General features: G+C 38.2%; 4 protein-coding genes across 7 annotated transcripts; 1 reads left to right on the forward strand and 3 right to left on the reverse strand.

Annotated features, from left to right (window-relative positions):
• Nucleotides 1-68: 68 nt before the first annotated feature.
• On the reverse strand, nucleotides 69-3,691 carry LOC122399564 (serine/threonine-protein kinase Pink1, mitochondrial). Its single transcript, XM_043400332.1, has 7 exons — nucleotides 3,340-3,691; nucleotides 2,692-2,969; nucleotides 2,061-2,599; nucleotides 1,865-1,987; nucleotides 1,315-1,732; nucleotides 1,157-1,255; nucleotides 69-1,056 (listed from the first exon to the last, which is right to left on the reverse strand). The coding sequence occupies exons 1-7, from the start codon at nucleotides 3,473-3,475 to the stop codon at nucleotides 805-807; spliced, it is 1,845 nt and encodes a 614-aa protein (XP_043256267.1). The 5' UTR covers nucleotides 3,476-3,691; the 3' UTR covers nucleotides 69-804.
• A 490-nt stretch (nucleotides 3,692-4,181) lies between these two features.
• Nucleotides 4,182-7,318, reverse strand: LOC122399806 (stabilin-2). Its single transcript, XM_043400777.1, has 7 exons — nucleotides 7,035-7,318; nucleotides 6,826-6,935; nucleotides 6,478-6,615; nucleotides 6,227-6,400; nucleotides 5,880-6,133; nucleotides 5,586-5,808; nucleotides 4,182-5,500 (listed from the first exon to the last, which is right to left on the reverse strand). The coding sequence occupies exons 1-7, from the start codon at nucleotides 7,109-7,111 to the stop codon at nucleotides 5,133-5,135; spliced, it is 1,344 nt and encodes a 447-aa protein (XP_043256712.1). The 5' UTR covers nucleotides 7,112-7,318; the 3' UTR covers nucleotides 4,182-5,132.
• A 1,077-nt stretch (nucleotides 7,319-8,395) lies between these two features.
• On the reverse strand, nucleotides 8,396-11,387 carry LOC122404434 (polyadenylate-binding protein-interacting protein 1-like). Its single transcript, XM_043408390.1, has 8 exons — nucleotides 10,985-11,387; nucleotides 10,524-10,651; nucleotides 10,186-10,443; nucleotides 9,912-10,106; nucleotides 9,733-9,842; nucleotides 9,426-9,654; nucleotides 9,016-9,341; nucleotides 8,396-8,935 (listed from the first exon to the last, which is right to left on the reverse strand). The coding sequence occupies exons 1-8, from the start codon at nucleotides 11,118-11,120 to the stop codon at nucleotides 8,815-8,817; spliced, it is 1,503 nt and encodes a 500-aa protein (XP_043264325.1). The 5' UTR covers nucleotides 11,121-11,387; the 3' UTR covers nucleotides 8,396-8,814.
• Nucleotides 11,388-11,647: 260 nt separating this feature from the next.
• LOC122404432 (E3 ubiquitin-protein ligase MIB2) lies at nucleotides 11,648-18,893 on the forward strand. Of its 4 annotated transcripts, none has more exons than XM_043408385.1 (14): nucleotides 11,648-11,702; nucleotides 12,468-12,605; nucleotides 12,654-12,874; nucleotides 13,704-14,164; nucleotides 14,252-14,367; nucleotides 14,689-15,077; nucleotides 15,149-15,361; nucleotides 15,437-15,605; nucleotides 15,677-15,944; nucleotides 16,015-16,341; nucleotides 16,407-16,770; nucleotides 16,872-17,083; nucleotides 17,149-17,393; nucleotides 17,517-18,892. In XM_043408385.1, the coding sequence occupies exons 4-14, from the start codon at nucleotides 13,734-13,736 to the stop codon at nucleotides 17,834-17,836; spliced, it is 3,054 nt and encodes a 1,017-aa protein (XP_043264320.1). In that variant the 5' UTR covers nucleotides 11,648-11,702; nucleotides 12,468-12,605; nucleotides 12,654-12,874; nucleotides 13,704-13,733; the 3' UTR covers nucleotides 17,837-18,892. The 4 variants fall into 4 exon arrangements, with proteins under 4 accessions (XP_043264320.1, XP_043264321.1, XP_043264319.1 ...); XM_043408386.1 differs by having other exon boundaries at nucleotides 12,665-12,874; XM_043408384.1 differs by lacking the exon at nucleotides 12,654-12,874 and having other exon boundaries at nucleotides 17,517-18,893.
• Nucleotides 18,894-18,911: the final 18 nt, after the last annotated feature.

The following is an 18,911-nucleotide window of genomic DNA, read 5'->3' on the forward strand; positions in this document are numbered from 1 at the left end:
GATTTCGATGAAATGAAGCGGAAAATGCAAATGTTCGGAAAACCCAGACAAACCATGTAACAATACAATTGCATGAACATTATTTACAAGCTTTATTATCGAACAACGTTTATACAGTGACTCGAATTTTACTCCAGTTGGCGATAACATTTCCATCTATCGCATGATTGATCTGTAGTTTCAAGAAAATAAACAATCAAATTAAAGTTACTTAATGATCGACCGTGTATCGATAGATTTTATATCGCACGGTGAAATATCGAACATTGTCTGACAGCACAGAGCAAGCTGTCTTTATTGAACGCGCAAGATCGCTCCCTGTGCAAATAAAATAATAAGTTTATCATGTGTACTTTATAAATAAATAAAATAAATAGGCCAACATCGCCAAAATAAATATTTCCACAATACTTTGAAGCATTGATGAATTAAAATAAACGTGAATCACAAAAGGAGCCATAGCAAGGCACAATTCCAATTAAATGCCGCATTTAGTTTTGTATTTTACTCACGACTGCAATCGAATGTTCAACCATAATTTTGCGGCGATAAATATGGTTAAAAATACGACTCTTTTGTGTTTCTTAAAGTATCAAAAATAAATTGCCTAGAAAGTAACTCAAGAACGTTAATGATAACACGATAAAATGGGGTATACAAAAATATTTTAACAATCTTCGTTTTATGTTGAATAACAACCACAGAACAGCTCGTTCCTCGATATGCAAAAAACAAATACTTTCTTTATGTTGATCGAACGGGTTCCTTTCATTTACGAGAGCTTTATAAACGTTTACTATAAAATTATACATTATTCTGTATCCACTTTAAAGCACTTCTAATGTTGCTAAGCGTGACTCTACCGAGGAAACTCGCTATTAATTGATATTCCGGCATAGTACGTCGTCCGCAGGATCTCGTTGAAATACATCTGTGATAAAAATTCATTTTGACACCTTCGAAATTCTCGTCGTAGAGCACTTTCGGGAACGATAGCGGCGAATTGCGTCCTTCACAAAGTACTTTTGTAGTTAAGCACAAAAGCCATTGCATCACCTGTAAACGGCGCAAAAATATTGTAAATACGTAATTACGCAAATGACTTTTTATTGTACTTCAGTACAAATTAAATTTAAACATAGTTTATTTAAAATACCTCATTACTCGACGGCAATTGTCCTTCGCTTCTGAACCAAGCGCTCGGTGCCCATAAGTGCAACTGTATTACGGTTGCTGCTGTTTCGGTATCGAGTCTCTGAAATTACAAACGCTCCATAGTATTCAGAAATATCACGTGTAACCTGTATTCCGTACCTTGTACAAATTTCGAGACAATATGTTTTTTATTAACGCAGAAACAATTGTTGGCACGTCGTTTGGAAAAGACGGGAGGTCACTCTCCTTGTAGTTGAAGTTCTTAAGAGATATATTTTCCTTATCGACATCGAGAAACGGATTTTTCATACCAAATATTTCGTATGCTATGGTGCCTACAGTCCAAAGGTCGGCTTTGGTGTAATTGATGCTGGTGAAAGGACCGGGTTCCGCCGTGATGACTTCCGGTGCCATTAGCACGATATTACCTCCTCTGTCAGTATCGTGACTATTGTAAGGCAGATACAATCCATGGCTTTTGTCGGCCAAGCAACATCCGAAATCAGTAATTACTAGTGACGGACAGTTATCGGTTTCTTCGGACAAGTCCAGCAGAATATTGTCACTCTTCAGATCTCTGATTTGTTCAATGGAAAAAAAAAAAAGAAAGATTAATAACGGCATAACATTATGTGTATAGGATACTTAATATGATCCGGCATGTAATGCCATGCTATATGTTCCGCTCGAACAAAAGATATTGATTTACCGATGTGCAATACCATGGGCATTCATATGAGCAACACCTTCGAGCAACTGAGCAAGTAGTAGTATCGATTCCCGGGTACTTGGATTACGATCGGACAGGTATTGTTGCAACGTAATGTCATACCTGGAATAAAAAGAACAATAGTTATATTATGTGACATATGTGCAAAACATATATTTTTTAACATGATAGTAACCTTTTCATTAATAAAAACAAACTCATATTTCGTCCATATCCCTGTGGATTAATACGTGCAGGTAAAGCATCAGGGTACATTTTCAATGAATCGGGCAAAGCTGGTACTTTATCGGCAAAAGCATAATACATTGCAACAATATTTGGATGTGGTGGCAACTTTGCTTTCCTTTCTGCCATTTTTGTTTCCCAATCAGCCAATTCTTCGTTATTAAAATGTTTTCTAGCAGGTACAGTTTCACGGTGCATGGCTCTCAGAATGGATAGTGCATTTGATTCGGCATTATAATTAAACATCATTTTTAATGCCAATGGAAATGCAGTCACATCTGTGGCCTTATCATCACTGTTTATCTGACCATTGCCTTTATCAAGCGCAGAATTGTTAAATCTTGTTGCATAGACAATGGCCGAGCAACCTTTTGCGATAGCAGGACCAATCACTAAATCCTCCAGACTCAGAACATTTGCATTGTCTTTAATAGTCTCGTAATTCGTATCATTTTGCGGAGTATTCCATTGCAATTTTGATACAGCTTCCTATAAATGGTAAAAACAGTTTCAAGGCAACATTTAAGGTAAAAAAAATCTAGCTCTTTCTATAACCAAGTAAAAGATTCGCAGAACTTTACCCTAATTTCCCAGCAAACACCCTCTAACTCGTCATCTTTCGTTAATATTCCAGTACCAGATGCCAAAGATACACCAACCAATGCAAAGAAAGGCGCGGAATCGCCAAAAACCAATCTTTTTGCAGCACGTCTTCTTAAATCGGCTGCTAAGCTGTTAGTGACTCTTTTCAAGATGTTATCAACGAAAATCCGTCGAGCCTGAGCTCCCAAGTAACCAAGGTGTCTTCCTGTGTTGGACACATTACTGTTACCCTGGGGCGGAAAGCCCTGGGACTTGCCTGTGTTCAATGTTACATTATATATAAAATGAGAAATAAGAGCGAACTTGTGAGCGCGTCTTAACAACTCGATGTTCCGCGGAAACTTTGATACGATTAAAATACAAAACACCGTGTCTAGAAATTCCACTTAAACAGACGACGTGCGACAGATGGGTAGTCTATTGACCTGTCGGAGGACACGACGTTAGAGGAACGTCAAAAAAAATTTCGAAATCAAGTTTTCAAGAACGTGCGAGTTGTCAAATGGCACCGTTAATAACACGTCACAAACATCGCAGATCTTAATTCTGTTCCGACGATAGGCTCGTGCCAAGGTCCTCTGACATCGCGACGACTCGTAACGAATGAATTCAGTCGATTAACTCACCTACTTGCACAACGTGTATCTTGTCGTGGTAGTTCCTTGGGTGGTAATTAGAGTAGAAACACTCGGTATTCCGGACGGAATGCAACAGAGCCCGACCATTTTGCAAAAAACGATGAACCACCGTTCGTATCGACATCTCTCCGTGCTTTTGGGCTGAGAAAGCCCAGCGGGCTAACCCCCCAGTGAAGCAAGTCTTCGCTGCCTGAGGCAACTTCGTTATGAAGACGTTAATCGTGTTTTAAAGTTATTTTTGATAACTGCGCAGGAAACTCTTTAAGAAGCCGTATTCCGTAACACTCTCGTTCATGTTCGTTTTCGTACTGCGCTGCTGCTGCCGAGCTCTGTCGGGCTGCTAAGGAACGATTGCATACGTGTACATATAATATATGTGTTATATATGTATATTACAGCACATCTCACACAACTGGTTCTACAGTTGTTCATTGTCAAGTAGAGCCATAAAATTGTATACATACACTCTTTTTTTAACTACGTACCCATTTGGTTGGATATTGATATATTCGAATATTCGATATCAATTCAACGAAATATTTTGTAATGCTGCACTAGGATACTTGTTATTAAAATATCGAAATATGAATTGTTTGTTTTCAGCAATGAATAGATCGATGCATTGATATACCTATACAAGAAAAATGGGTTGAACTTTGTTTTTTATAAGTACATATCGAGATACAGCGAGGCATAACCGAAATCGTATAATTTGAACAAAGTATTTGATTGTATGCGTACGCGCGCGCGCGCGCACGCGTATGTGTTGGATCAAGGAGTGACAAATGATCAAGATCAAATTAAAAGAAAATGCATGGCGCAAAGTTTGCTTTACCACTTAGTCATAAAGCTCTTTTATCTATTCTAACAATACAAATGCTTAACAATTTTAACCTGTTGAAACATTAATTGTGTAAATAATCGTTACTGTACAGGTTCAGTTTAACTTCTTTATTGATTAAATACTTCAATCTATTTTAGGTTAAAGATTAACAAATTTATACAACTGATAAAGATTTTAACGATGGATCGATACGTTGAAGCAACAAAGAAGTTAAACTATACATATACATACTACTAGCAGTTATTGATTTGCCTTTTCGAAGTAAGCAAACCTCATTTTCATTAATTATAATTATACATCGGCCGTACGTCGACGCCGTGATATAACTGATAAGAGAAATTTCCGTTTCGCAATATCCACTAAAAATTGCGAATTTCTATGAAACCAAATTGTTTTAAGCAAAAATAAATTCCATGAAAATTAAAAACGATACAAAGCTTAATTTAGTCTATAGTTTTGTTACATTTTGTAGTTTTGAATGGCTATAAAAAATCATTAAAGTTTAAACAAAAGTAAATGCATCTACGTTTTACACATTACTTTTGTATGTTTACGCAAACAAATTTAAAAATGACTTCGTTTTGCTTGGCGTTTGCATGTACGCCCACGCACACCTGCAGACCTTAATTTTGTCAGAAGGTCAAGAAACATTAACGACGACAGCGGGAAAATGATCGTCACTCGAGCGCTGCACGTGCGCAAAGGTAAAAAGGCAGGTTTTTATTCGTTGAATAACGTTATTGAATAGATTTAAAATGAGTTGCATGTACATCCCTTTCCAAATCTATTCGGTATTCAGTGATTACTGGTGTACATTCTGCGTTCTCGAAGATCAGATAAATATGTATGTTCCATGTTCGATTATATACAGATAATATTAAGATAGTTATCACTGTTACATTTTTCCGTTAATCTCGCGAGATCGGATTACCGACTACTAATAATGATATCGATATTGCCGACCATAGTTGTAGGCAGATCTGTTTTCGATCAAATTGCAATTATAAAGCGCGTCACCTCGTGTACCATCCGGACAGGTACATACCGCTATGTGACGTCGTGGAGTACACGTTGCAGTTGGCCCGCACTCTTTACCAGTACAGGGATTCTGGCAAGTGAAGTCTATGCATGCCTTGCTATCGGGACACTCGCTGTCCGTGAAACATTCTCCGCGCTGGCAATTCACCAATGCATTACCGATGTAACCAGTGGGGCATGTGCACACAGGTCTCTCCTTCCCCGTGTTATCGTGCCCCGGCGTACAAATCGCGTTCACTCCGCACGGATTCGGTTCGCACAAGTCTTCTGATGGCATTAATAAACAAATAAATAAATGACCGCCAATGATGCAAGCACGGTTCAACCGCTTTGTTGGTTAAACGATACATACGCGCTTCAAAAAGCCTACAGCTGAAGAAAGGATTGCCGGTCATGTGTTTCGGACAACTACAAACTGGAGTGATTCCTCGTAGGTTGCAGTCTGCGTTCACACCGCATACTCCGTCGCAGGGGTTCATGCATTTCTGGTAGAGGCAGGCAGGTTTGTTCCCTGGGCAATCAGAATGAGCAGTGCATTCTGGCCGACACGACACAAACGCATTCCCCAACCAATTCTGTGACAGATTCCAATCATTAGCATAAATTTCTCTTTGTTTTTTTATGCATTTGTCTGTTTATCGCTTACCTTTGGACAGGTACATATTGCTTGATGATCAACGACCCTACATTCCGCGTTTGTGCCGCATTTGCACGGGCTCTCGCACTTGAAGGAAGCTGAGCAAGCGAGATGACCGGGGCACTCGCTGTCGCTTTCACATTCGTGACGACAACCAATTGACGGGGATCCTATGTATCCTGGTAAACAGCTGCATACTGTTACCTCGTTTACTACTTCACATTTAGTGTTCAAACCGCACGGATTTGGCTTGCATGCGGCCTCTACAAGGAATTCAGAGGAAATTTAATGTTCTATTTTCAGCCAAAGACTCACTGTGTTTGGATCTTCGATATATGCAGCTTAACGTTACGTACGAGGATCAGCTATATGGCACGAGGTAAATGGATCTCCCGTCTGTCCAGGCGGGCAATAACACGTTGGAATATGATTTTTGGTCTCGCATATCGCATTCACGCCGCACAAACCATCGCATGGATTTATGCATCTATTATTCGTGCAAACCTGGCTACTGCTGCAGTCTTCGTTTACTGAAATATTGAACACGCACGATTGAAAATATCAGATTACACACGCGATACGTTCAAAGCGTCTTACAGATACTTACTTAGACACTCGACCCGTACGCAACGCGACAGAGGATCTCCCATATGCAGGTTCATGCAAGAACAAACTGGTCTCGCTTCGCTTAGTGTACATCTTGCATTGACTCCGCAAGTGTACGTATCGCAACCACTATGGGCAACTGAAAACATTTAACAAAATTGTTTAACAAAAAGACTCTTTCCCAAGAAAGATTTTTTTCTTTAAACAAATCATGGAATACAAGAATTTGGAAAGAGTTTCATAGAATATAAATATAATTAGAAATAGACGGAAATTGTGATGCAATATAGAAATGATTGAAACTATTTTAAAAAAACATACAAAATGTTAAAAGACTCACGCGACTTACCAACGTTTCCCGATATTATCCTCGACTGATAGTGTCCGCCATTGACTATCGCGAGAAAAGAAAAGAAAAGAAGAACTGCTGTCCACGAATGATCCATGTTCCTGATTACTCTGCAATGATAGTTCCAACTTACAGAATGAACGAAAGAAGTATGAATTGGGTGAAGCGGTCGGCCATTGAGCGTGAAAGAATTTTTAAGATCAGTTTACCTCTGCTGAAAAATATCTGTGCTCCGCGACGATACAAAGCGAATTAACGGGTCTCCAACGAATGCGGAGATGATCATGATTCGATCACAAGGAGGACCCCACCTTCCTCAACCTTCAGTCCCACTTCGGATTTTGCCTACGCGTGCCCCTGACGATCCTTCGATGGGCCTCGCCTACGCGTACGCTTGCCGCTAAATGTTGTTCACTTGAATGATATCAGGAAACTGTTTATCCTCGAGCATGAAAAAACTGCTACAAGAACGGTTTCAAGTTCATCTCATAACACACGACTCAAGGTTAATGTATTTCTACCGATACTGGAGACGAATAAACAACATTTTGATGTAACGACTATACTGTGATGAAAATATTACAGTAGTCTACTTTGATGCAACTTAAAACCAGCAAAATCTGTTGATCGTTGATTCTAGAAGCCAAAATTCTTGACCGAGGCTTTGTTAAAAAGTTATTAACAATTAAATTAAAAAATTTCAAATCGTTCTGGAAAAATTATTTTCGGTTGCGGGGGTCAATTACAATAATTTTTTATGAATAGACATACCCCCGAAATCCTACCCACTTTCGAGAAAAAAATTCGGGTAGGTGGTGAAATTTTTCGGCGAAAAAACAATTTTTCACATCGTTCCAAAAAAATTATTTTAGGTTGCAGGGGTCGATTACAATCATTTTTGGTCATTACACATATCCCCGAAATCGTACGTATTTTCGAGAAAAAAATTCCTTACCGAAAATCTAATTAGCTTATTTGTATATGCAAGGAGTGTTTATAAATATATGAAGATTTGTTCAAGACAAACATGTAAATGTATCACTGCATGCATATTAAGCAGCACTTGAAAAGTATTTCTGGCTGGAATATGATTTCAACGAATTCATTATGACGCACGAAAGTTCCAAAAACACTATAGGATAAACGGAGTACAGCTAGGCGTGAATAATCGTAGCTGCAAGTTCGCAATCGCCTCGACGGACAATCGTTCCGCGAACCCTTTCGCGCCAAAAATGGATTTGTCGACGCAATGATACCGCGTGGAAGCCGCGATCATCGACGAAACAGTCATCGCATACACAATCGTGCCGCAACAATCTGGTAAGTCGTTATAGAGCTTCGAGAAAACAGACACGTTTTGCGTTTACAAAACTGCAATTTATAAAATGGAAAAGTTCGTAATATATTTACAACTAAAATTACACCGCCTGCAAAAAAAATGTCGTTAGACTTGGTGTGACATGCATAACGTATCGTAAAAATAACAATAACACCAACAACAATATTTACCTAATTCATTCTGATGATTTATTATAATAATTTAAATAACTTAGCAATAATTTTTGTATCGTATGACAAATAGATATTGTTTCATTCTAGGAACAAACCTTACTGTTTGTTTCTAATTGTAAAAAAGTGTAGGCTAAAAAAAATTAGTACATAGAAAACAAAACTGAAAGGAAAAATTCAGATACATGAGAATTTTTCAATGGATTTCTACGAACAGTAACCCTTTTCGTTCTATATAAAAAGTTAAAATAAAGGTCTTGCACTCGAGATGAGTTTACTGAATATCGGTCTATAAACATATGGATGCAGAGAATTGTTCCGTCACGCATTTGATTTAGTTGTCTATAGTCCGTGCGTATTATCGAAATTCAGAATGAAAATTTAGCGGATGCTCATAGCTTCCAACTATGAGGTTTTATTGATCTTGAGCATTTTACGCAATAATGATGACGATAATGGGCAATCGTTGTCACGTCTCGATTATTCTCGCGTTTGCTTCGGAATTTCTTTTAAAAATTCCTCGTACGCTGCGTCTACGTCATCGTCATCTTCATCTTCCGATATCCATTTCACTTCATCCTCGTAAGCATGCTCTAATATTCTATATAAAAAACAAACACTATAATACATTACTTTATATGTGTATCTTAAATTATCATGAAAGTAATTCAATACACATACACATGGTTCTCGATACTTGTTGGACCGTTCGCAACATCCTCTAAAAATTTATTTTCTTCTGCGGTTAACACTTTGCCGTCTGGTCCATAGAATATAGGTACGTCTACTGCTTGATTCGGATCTATGTGCTCCATAGATTCGTCAGAAGAATCTACAGTAGAGGTCTGCCCCCAATTCTCATTTCTCAATTTGTGAACACTATCTACCATACTTTCAACGTGCAAGTCTACTCTACCCGCTGTTACTAGTTCTGTTAATGCTCGCATCATTATCTCCATTTTTTTGTGACTTCCTCCTTTGTCTTTCTCCAAGGTATGACCTGCCAACTGTACACGTGTATATTGAATTTAAATTGTACACGCATAGTTCGATCAATCGATTTTTATATAGTCTGTTCGCGCAATATGTACCTTGAGGGCCTGGCAAATATATTTAACGGAATTCGGAGCGGGCTTCTTTAAAGTAATGATAATAAGTTGAATCAATATGTCTCCTAAACCGAAAGCGGATGTATGTTCCATTTGAGTAACCAGCTCAGCTAAGAATAATATTAATCCGTGACGTCGTTTTTGTTCATCCTCCGTATAATCATTCTTCTGCTTCCAATTAGAAGTTTGGCTCTCTGTTTCATTTTTACACCTATCACCAACTTAAACTTTATAAAGCTGAAAATCTAAAATAAGCTGACGTATATTGTTCTTGTATTCAGTGACTCACAAAATATATAAAATTTCTCTAAACGACGTTTGTTCGGCGGATGTCATACTGATGTCTAGAGACGCGCAAAGCCGGGCACCACTGTACCGGAAATTAACCTCGTTTATGGACTGGAAATGTTTTGGAACATGAATATAATTCTCTTTTCAGTTAAGACATACGAACAAACGGATATATACCTGTTGAATTATTATCTTTATAATTTCTTGAAAGTGACTAGGAAATTCTAAATATGGCCTAAGATTATTTATAAGCGGCGGCACAATAGAAGTAAATCGCCCCGGATTTAATATCAAAGAGTGTATAACGCTCATTAAATTTTGCGTAGTTGTTGCAAATTCGATTAAATAATTATCTTCATCCCCACTGGATTCCTGCAATCAAACAATATCTGTTTAGCAATCGAGCATAGTTTTTAATTATTTTGCAATATTCGTTAATATATATATGCACCTGATGTTTGTCTTTATAATCTCCTGACCCTCCATCAAAATGACCATAATCATGAACATTTGTGGATTGCTCCATTTGTTGCTGACGCGAGAAGTTATCAAATTGTTGAACTTGTTCTATGTGCTGATAATGCTGAGGTGTATCATAGTTACATGTAGGATTTTGTACTTGTTGCATTATTTGTGCCTGAAGTAATCTACCTTGAACCGAATGTTTCTGTGCAAATCTTACAGACAATTGTTGCTGCTGTGGCTGTTGCTATACGTTAAATATATTAAAAGGATTTTAATATCCGAACAGAGAACAAAATAACACACGCATCGATGAAAAATACAAACCGATGGCTTAGCAGGACACGATTTTGGAATGAATTCAGCCGCATGGACAGATAAGGTTGAATTCTGTACAATATCGTCGTAAGATTTATCCGATTTGCTTTGTTCTGTATCTCTCGATTCTGTGAAACCTACGATCAAAGAATAAAATATTACTGATTATTAAAACACGGCGCAATGAAAAATATGTTTCGCGTTAGGGTGTGACATAGCAAAAAAAATCATACATAAACAAAAACAAACTACAAGCGATACTACTAACTAAAACAATATGCAGCTTAAGCGGTCAACTTAGAAAACAAACACGGTCTATTTCAGTTTTTATCATCACCCAGTACAATAGTACGTATCGCAGGAATGCAGAGTAGAAAGTCTACGCACGATATAAAATAATTAACAAGTACGAATGGACAATATTAATTACAACTGAAACTGAAAAGCTCCTTAAAGGAATTAATAGCAACCTGTTGTTTGAATTCCAGATGAAGCAGGATGAGGTCTTCTTAACGCATGAGTCTCCTGTTGGCTCAACGTCCATGGGCCACGACCCCGACCGCGACTCGGCCCACGACGTTCTACGTCTCCCTCGAGAGGATCCATCCCCTCTGCGAAAAAAATTACACGCTCGATTCGTACGATCGCTCGAGGTTAACTGAAACGATACCGGCGCAGAACTGTCACCCGCAAGCGGTTACGAGATGTTCGCTTCGTAAAAGTGCGTATATCACCGACATAAGTTCAACAATTCCGATGGCGAGTCCGTTAGGTCCGTTATACACGATAAAACGCGCGCAGCTTCACAAACAGAATATCAAAGGCGAATTGCGACTCGTTCGTACACCAGTTCCCCCGCTGATCGACTACGATCGATGTTCAAACTCGAGAAGTTGGTTGATAGCGAGCCTGGCCGCTCCGAAGCAACGTTATTCGAGGCAGAATAATCAATCGATATTTTAGTCGCTCGTGGTCGCGCGGTGATACTATCCACAATCTTCGATGTGTTGGAATGTTTACATTTTAAATCTTACTTTTGTATCGCCAGGCAAGTCTATCGATCAAAATTAATTATGATATTTCTTTCAATTAATCATTATTACTTTAAATATCGTTTATATTTCATAGACGTATTCTGGTCGGCTCTTTAACTCGGAACACACATTGCTAGATAAAAATGTTTTTCGTGTACGTAAGTACATATTGCGCATTATAGAAATATAACAAAAAAACGACCCAAAAAATCGTAGATTAATATGAACACACGAGACTCGTTCAATATGTAAATAATATCTTCCCAATCACTCGTGCGATTGATATATAGGGTGTCTCTAAATAAGTGCAGTATAGAATAAAATTGAAAAAAAGAAAATAGATTCTCAAAGAAGGGAAACTAATTACAAATATTCGATCGATTAATTAAATATAAATGCTGAAGTTGTCTGTTTCTTTTATCACTGTATAATCAAATTACAATTCAGGCTAACAATCGATCATTTTATGACCTTAGATTTATTCATACCTTAGATTATTTCGGATTACCTGAACGAATATGTTGACTTTGTTATCACATCGTCCAAAGAACACAAATATAATGTACAGTGTTTCGATATTTAAGAAATGAAAAATGACCTCAAGGTGACCTTGAAAAACAGAGTAGAAAACTCGTAATTAATACTATCAGATTCTATGTAAACAAATGGTAGAGCATAATCTTCCGAAGTTCCTTGACTCTCCTACCATTTAGCGATTATTTCAACACTTATGTAGAGACACCCGTATTTCATTCCCAAGCATGTATATATGGCTTGGGCTCCCGACACACAGAAATGAGGTCTGAATCATCGGGAATAGGTGTTCGTGGAATGTGTTGCATGGTGAAAATGTGGAAAACGTAATGGTGTAAATCAAATTTGAACATGTAACGAGTGTTTTTTCTTCGTTAAACTATAGCTGCCGATAAGACAGGCGTAGACTTGCACGTAGTACACACTCATGATGAATAATTACTGGAGTACACAGTGTATAAATTACTGAGAATATGTCCTCTGAGAGATCCGATGGAGAAGTCGGATGTGCTTTGGTAAACAAGTGAGTATTACAAAACTTCGTGTGGAAATAGGGACCCTTCCTATCTAGTTTTCCATTAGCTCAGCTACCGCTCGAAAGAGGCGCCTTGTTACGAGGTTACGATCGTTGACATGGACGCAGAATCCTATCGGGATGAACCTTGGTAATCCTTGGTAATGATGTTCAACTGTCGGGGATATACTTTGCGAGTATCCTCGTTTTCGTCTTCCCGAACTGTTCCGTAATCGATTTAGAAGGATATTTTGTGAGCTGCATAAAAAGCCGCAGGAGTAAGTATGCGCGTATAGCAACGTGCAAAAATCTCTGGCAGAGTAGATTTTTCATTTTGTCATTCGAAAGCGAGAGTAAAACAAATTGTAATTTATATTTGTTATAAAGTCATGTCAGGTAAAAGAAAATTATATAACAAATAAATACTGTTTATTATTTTATATTTATTTATTTATAAAATTGCTGAATTACTATGTTCAAACGTTTCTGGCCACTTTAATTTCTCTGGCTACACCAAACCTGATTGTTTACATATGAAAAATATTGTACATAATTACTAGAATCAGTTGATTATACATTGCTGAAACATATTGTATATACATTATAATGCAGGAAATCTATAGTAAACAATATACTGCATAGTGTGAAGGATCATTTCTAAAATGAGTCATTAATTGTGAATCAATTACAGCTAAGTCTACTGTGGATATTGAACAGAAAACAAAGTAAATTTTACTATTCATTGTACAGATATTATTAATATAATACATAGTTCAACTTCCTTGTTAAATAAATTGTAAAGAAACTTTTAAACATACCAGTTTAGCAATTTTGTAAATAGATACATACCAAATAATGAACTATTGTCTTTTACCTGGTATAATTTTTCATGCTATATTTGTTGAAATTCATTTTGCTATTGTTTTCAGAAGACCAAATGCAAAATCTATAGACATTCACATTCTATTATATGCATGTAGATATCATCATTAATTCTGGAAATATTGTAGAATATTTCATTGGCATATTTCGTTGAATTTTTAAATTACTCGATCAAACTTCAGCAACTTAAATCATTTATTCTTTTTTTGTATTTGTTTATTAAAGAGTCACATAAGGAATAGTGCGCACTCAGAGATGTTAGAAGTGGGTCTGAGAGTAGTTCGTGGACCAGATTGGAAGTGGGATAACCAAGATGGTGGCGAAGGACATGCAGGTACTGTTGTCGAAATTGGGAAACCTCCATCTTTCGGAAGTTCTGCCTCTAGTCCAAATCCCTCGGATAGAACACCAGATAAAACAGTTATCGTCCAGTGGGATCATGGATCTAGAAGTAATTACAGAATCGGATACCAAGGAGCATACGATTTATTGGTGTTCGACAATGCAGCTACCGGCGTTAAACACGCAAACATTATCTGTGATGGGTGTAAAAGACACGGGATAATTGGTATTAGATGGAAGTGTGCACAATGCTCTGATTATGATTTGTGCACTCAATGCTACATGGCCGATGTGCATGACTTAAGTCATACTTTCCAAAGATTTCAAACAGCTAACTCTGTAGGGTTGGTCCTTTAGAAATTATCATAATTATTTAATAATAATGTAACTGGATGTTACTTTATAAATGGTTTTTATGATGCATTGTATAGGATCCAAATGTCTCCAAGAGAAGGCTGTACTAAAATACCTTTAAAGGGAATATTTATCGGGGCAAAGGTTATACGTGGTCCAGACTGGGAATGGGGAAATCAAGATGGAGGTCGAGGTACTATGAATTTTGCTTTTGTATTATATTATTGTAACAATAGTTGTCAAAGTACAGAGCAAAGATTCATTTATACATAATCGTACCATGTCCGAGCGTTTATATGTATTAATTTATATACGATCGGAAACGGTCCAAGATATGTTTGTAAGAAATATGCCAGTCAGTTTGGAATCAGATGTTGTAGGGTGTAGGGCACACAGCAAAAGTCTGGAAAACTGATAAAATATCGGTAGCTAACATGACCGAGGCACGTCCGACTTTTGACTGATAACGAACATGGCACGGTTACGTATAATGGACCTTTATTTAATATTTTAGGAAAAACTGGCAGAGTTATGGACATACGTGGTTGGGACAATGGAAGTAGTCGTTCAGTGGCAACTGTGACATGGTCTAAAGGTAGCTCGAATGTCTATCGTCTTGGGTATAAAGGTTGCGTAGATTTGTGTTATGTAGAAGAAGCTACAACTGGTTCATATTATAAAGAACATCTTCCACTTGTTGGTCAACCAATAATGACTGTGTCTGATAATGGAAATAACGTAACACCAACTAGGGGTGGTATTTCTTCTACTGTGTCTAGTCCACGTCACTCAACATTTATTGTTGGGCACAAAATAAAAGTATCGGTTGACGTAGAAACGTTAAAAGAAATGCAAGAAGGCCATGGTGGTTGGAATCCACGTATGGCCGACTATATAGGAAAGGTACACTGCACAAAGATTGTTGTAATTGTATATAACATATTCAATTATCTACTTTTCGTTACTGCATTCAGGTTGGTAGAGTTCATCGTATCACGGACAAAGGAGATGTTCGCGTACAATTCGAAGGATGCAACAACAGATGGACTTTTCATCCCGGTGCACTTATAAATGTTACGAGCAAAGACACATTTTCTCTGGGTGACATAGTCAGAGTAAAAACTGATTTAGCTGCGGTTAAGCTATATCAAAGAGGTCATGGAGAGTGGATAGATGTGATGAAAAACGTGATTATTACAATGTGTTTTCAAGTCTTTCGATATGACGATTATCGTCCTTGTATCTAACAAGATAATTTATAGGCTCTAGGAAAGACTGGAAAAGTAATCAAAATATATTCGGATGGAGACCTGCGGGTTGCTCTTGATGGTTATACGTGGACATTCAATCCATTGAGTGTCAACCTTGTTCCTCCTGGAACCGAAACTGTTTCTCTACAGGATGAATCAAATCGGAGCAGAGACTGGTCGGGTATGTTTCAAACTTATTGATTGCATTAAATATTGTCTCGATATATTCATTATGCCATACTCGTTATACAGCCGATAGCGTAGATACAGAAGTTGAGAAACTATTACGAGATGCAGCCAGGGGCGAAGCAGGCGTATCTGCGGTTCAAGAGTTTCTCAAGAAATACCCCGGAAGAGTAGACGCCAGGGCTGGTGGTCCTGGCAGTGGCAAGAAAACATGTCTGCAAGTCGCAGCGCATCAAGGACAACGTGATCTTTGCATTCTTCTTCTAGATGCTGGTGCATCCCTACGAGCGGTAGACGAGGATGGAGACACTCCTCTTCACTACGCTGCATTCGGGTTTGTTGCAAAAATCTATCAGAGTCTGACCAATAACTCGAACGATAACAATGTTTGTGTTTCGTCATAGCAATCAACCAGATATAATGGAGTTGCTTCTGTCTCGCGGTGCACCGATCAATGCCATGAATAATGGCAAGTGCAGCGCCCTGCATGTCGCCGTGAACAAGAAACACGTGCTCTGTGTGAAGGTCCTGTTACGTCACCAATGCGACGTTAATTTGCAAGACTCGTACGGAGACACTGCGTTACACGATGCCATTGGAAAGGACGCCATTGGTAAAGACTTCTTGGACATAATCGACGCTCTGTGCTCGTGCGAAAGGGTCGACTTCACCTTGCGAAACAAACGAGGTTTCAACGTGTTGCATCATGCCGCCTTGAAGGGCAATGCTCAGTATGTATGCTTGCTTCTTTCGTCGATTGGTTTGGAGAGGCTTAATTACAGAAGTGTGCCCTTAGCGCGACGGAAAAATTAGTAGCGCGAGCAAGGCATCTAGTGGACGTGAAGAAAGAGGACGGCTTTGCGGCGCTACATCTTGCGGCCTTGAACGATCACAGAGACGTGGCGGCTATACTTCTTTCTCCAACTGGTGGCCACGCGAAGGTGGATTTACGAAATAACCGTCGTCAAACGCCGTTGCACCTAGCCACCTCGCAGGGTCATTGGGCTCTGGTGGAGTTGTTGGTGCATCACAATGCAGACATTACTAGTACAGATGCGGACGGTGACACGGTGCTACATATTGCTATAGTGAAAAGCTCGAATCAAACGAACGTTGTTCCTACGCCTGAAAGCTGTCGAGATTCGCCTCTTATTTATGCCGTAAGTTCATCTGTCTGATTGCATTGATCTTCGTCGTCCAAACCAGGGTTCTCACAATTTGTTTGTAGTAGTCGTTAATAAAAGATGCCCGTTGATTGCAGATATGGCAAAATTTAACAAGACAGGGTACAAAGACAGAATTGGCTTTGGCTTGTTTCTTGGTGAGCGTGGATAGAAGTTACACTCTTCTGGAGCATGTGAGGAACTCCAAGAACAAGACGCCTCTCGATCTGCTTGAAGCGGATCCACAGATTAACTCGTACGGTGATCTTTTGCGCTCTCACCAGTACCAGAGCCACAGTACCCAGTTAGAGTGAGTTCATTGTCAGAATTATAACTCTGCAAATATATTCACGCGTCTCGTTGCACTTGTTACAGGATAGAAAATGCTCCCGCCTCGCAGCCCGCTATGTACGAGATAGATCCAACGTCACAGTCTGAAGCAGTGCGTGGAACGAGGAAGGGTATACCCGGTTCTGGTGACGCCACCGAATGCCACAGTTGTTCCGGTACAGTAGCAAATGCTGGCAAGGAAGGGAATAGATTTAATCCTAGCAGTAGCGTCACGATTTTCAACTGTACGCATTGTGGCAATGGAACTGCAAAAACACCAGCGAATCAAGGTAATATAAATATGTATACATGTATACCGCCGTTCATAAACATAAGGACACTTGGTTGGAACGGATATTTTGCAAAATAATCAATCTGTTAGGTCGTAATATTTATTTGTTTGTCTTAATTAGGGGTGGATGGCCAGTCAGCGACGGGTGAGATAGCTCTGACGAAACCGGAAGACAAGGTAAAAGATGACACGCTGGACGATAAGAAGAAAGAGGAAGACGAGGACAAGGAAAAGGATAAAGATAAAGATTTAGAGCGATTGCGTTACCTAGAAACTAGAGTAGCCGATTTAGAGGAAGCAAATATGTGTAGCATCTGTATGGAACGTCGTCGTAACGTTGCCTTTTTATGTGGACATGGGGCTTGTGAACATTGTGCGGCACCATTGAAAACTTGTCATATGTGTCGCAAAGTTATCACGAAAAAAATTAATTTATACTAGACAATCAAAAATGAAACGCGTGGACGTATATACCTTCGTGTTTTTTTTTAAACAAAATATTGATTAAAAGTTTAAAAGGTATTGCAGAGTACACGATATTGGCCTGTAAAATTATGTTATTGCATTCAAACTAGCAGAGTATACACTTTTCTTTTTTTTTTATTTTTCTTCAATTAGGTCTTAATGCCGCACTAACGTTGTGCCATAATGGATAAAATCTGTGAACAAGTCGTACAGCAAATGACGTATTTAAGTAAATACAAGACGTCGAGTTTTATTTTTTTTTTTTTTTTCTTCGATTTTATAAAATGAACGTTGTTTCGCGTATTCGAACGGGTACGCGATGCATATTAATCGTGCATTTTCCTTCATTCCGAAGGGAACTTCGCTTGTTGTAAATCCCGTCCATTTTTTATTACCATTTGAAAATACGAGTATCTTATAAGAACGAACTTTCTTGTATTATATGTATTTCACAAGCCACTTTATCAAGTGCCCTGAGACGTTGCCATAACGAAATGGTGAATTTGCGCTGCATTTTAAACTAACATTTTGGACCTCTATTTTGATAAAGTCACACGTTAAATATCGCAAAACCGTGTAAATGAGTAAACTTCGAAGTTTTCGTACATACCGTACATATCGTAAATATCTTTACACGATATATATATATACATATATATATATATACTGTATATTATTTTAAATCTTAGAGTACGCGATGGTTTCTATTGTTTTGTATGTAATATCAATGTGACAGTAGCAACGGTATATAAGACTTAGTACGTACGTAATAAAGGATATCGAATGATATTGCTTCTAGCCAAAAGTAAATAGGTATACAAAAAATTACACTTACCAAGTAATTTATAAACAGTCATTTTGTGATTGAATAATAAAGAAAATAATCGATTACCGCTAAGAACAATTCTTCATTATAAACATGTGCCACGATGAAACGAAGTTTCCAGTACAAATTTTTCACAGATACAATTGTAAAAAAACGAGCAAATAGCAAAATTGGCACGTCATTATTATCCAATGAAAATAACAGTTCAAGCGCAGAACATAGGTA

Source organism: Colletes gigas, unplaced genomic scaffold, assembly GCF_013123115.1.
Source record: "Colletes gigas isolate AHSC1104 unplaced genomic scaffold, ASM1312311v1 Colletes_gigas_Sc00002, whole genome shotgun sequence".
In the NCBI taxonomy this organism is placed as follows: Eukaryota; Metazoa; Arthropoda; class Insecta; order Hymenoptera; family Colletidae; genus Colletes; species Colletes gigas.